This window comes from Corvus brachyrhynchos, unplaced genomic scaffold (genome assembly GCF_000691975.1).
Source record: "Corvus brachyrhynchos isolate BGI_N302 unplaced genomic scaffold, ASM69197v1 scaffold219, whole genome shotgun sequence".
Classification (NCBI taxonomy): domain Eukaryota; kingdom Metazoa; phylum Chordata; class Aves; order Passeriformes; family Corvidae; genus Corvus; species Corvus brachyrhynchos.
The window spans coordinates 289,076-290,327 of record NW_008240034.1 but is presented as its reverse complement, the minus strand read 5'-3'; the positions used below and the strand labels follow the sequence as shown (position 1 = coordinate 290,327).

The following is a 1,252-nucleotide window of genomic DNA, read 5'->3' as shown; positions in this document are numbered from 1 at the left end:
TCCTACAGCCCGACCCCGGCCCGGGGCTGAGGGAGGGAAGGGGGATCCCCACTCCACACAAGCCCTCTGGGTGTTCCCAGCGAGTCCCGCTGTGTGTGGGGTGCCCGCCCGCCGCGGGGGTTGCAGTGTGGGGTTCACCATGCCGGCAGATGCTTCTCGTGATGTGTCTTTTGTGGGTGGGTGTCTGGGCAGCGGGGTGGGGAAATTCTTGGTGGTTTTTGGTTAAATGAACACGGGGTGGGTTGGGGGCGACTCCCCCCTAGCCCCCTGTCCGGGCAGGAGGTGGTCTGAGGAGAAGGGAGAGAAGGGCTGTCCCTTCCCCTGTGCCGTCCAGGAACCCATCGTGAGGGACCGTGAGGTGTGCTGGGAGCTTGGGATGCTCTGAGATAACCTGAGAGATTGGGAATGCTCTGTGAGGTGACCTGTGGGATCGGGGATGCTCCGTGAGGTTAGCTGAGTGTTTGGGATGCTCTATGAGGTGACCTGTGGGATCGGGGATGCTCCGTGAGGTGACCCGAGTGCTCGGGATGCTCGGTGAGGTGCTCGGAGAGTTTTGCATGCTGTGAGGTGACCCGAGTGCTCGGGATGTTCCTGTGCCAGCTCCCAGCGGACACAAAGCCACGTGTGGGAGCCGGCGGAACGCAGCTGGTGCCTCTGTGGAAACTCAGCCCCGTGCTTTCCTGCTCGGCCTGAGGGGACTTCCCCCCGCTGGCGACCGTGCAGATGGTGTGGTGAAGCAAAAGCTTAGGAAAGAGGAGCCTGGCTCAGCCTCCTGGTGAGTCACACTGCTGGGGAATTCACCTGGAATATCCCGCTGTCCTGGAGAAGCAATGTGCCTGAAATGGAGAGTTCTGTGCTTGTCTGCGTGGCTGGGGAGCTGGGCCTGGCTGACCATTGATGGGCAGTGGGCAGCTTTCTCCGGCCAAAGCTCAGCTCTGAAGGTGCTGTGGTGGAGGCAGGTGCCTGTCTGCAGTCGTGACAGTCACTCATTGTCCTTACAGAGGTTGAAGTAACTTTTCCTCCTGTTTTCTCCACCCCAGCACATGTGGTCAGTGGTGCTGCCAAGGACAAAACATTCAGTGCTCAGGAAGCTTTTATCACTGCCTCCTTTAGAAACGGAGTTTATTTAAGAGGAAGAAGAGTGGGTTGCTCAGCTTTTGTTTCCTCACTTAGTAAACTTTAAAGGTAACATAGGAACAAAGAGGCCCAAGTTTCACTTTTGATGGTGATGTGGCAATTGCCTGGAACCGCT

The 1,252-nt window shown here is 58.0% G+C and overlaps 1 protein-coding gene across 2 annotated transcripts in view; it reads left to right on the top strand.

The window, feature by feature from the left end:
• The first annotated feature begins 72 nt into the window (after window positions 1–72).
• The window catches only part of ACSBG2 (acyl-CoA synthetase bubblegum family member 2), a 16,465-nt gene continuing 15,285 nt past the window's right edge, over window positions 73–1,252 (top strand). Inside the window, exon 1 of one of the 2 annotated variants that reach the window (XM_017743866.1) lies at window positions 73–176. In XM_017743866.1, coding sequence (XP_017599355.1) covers window positions 140–176 — 37 coding nt within the window. In that variant the 5' untranslated portion in view covers window positions 73–139. Of the gene's footprint in view, window positions 177–478; window positions 776–1,252 lie in introns of those variants that run through there. The other variant, XM_017743868.1, reaches the window with a different exon arrangement.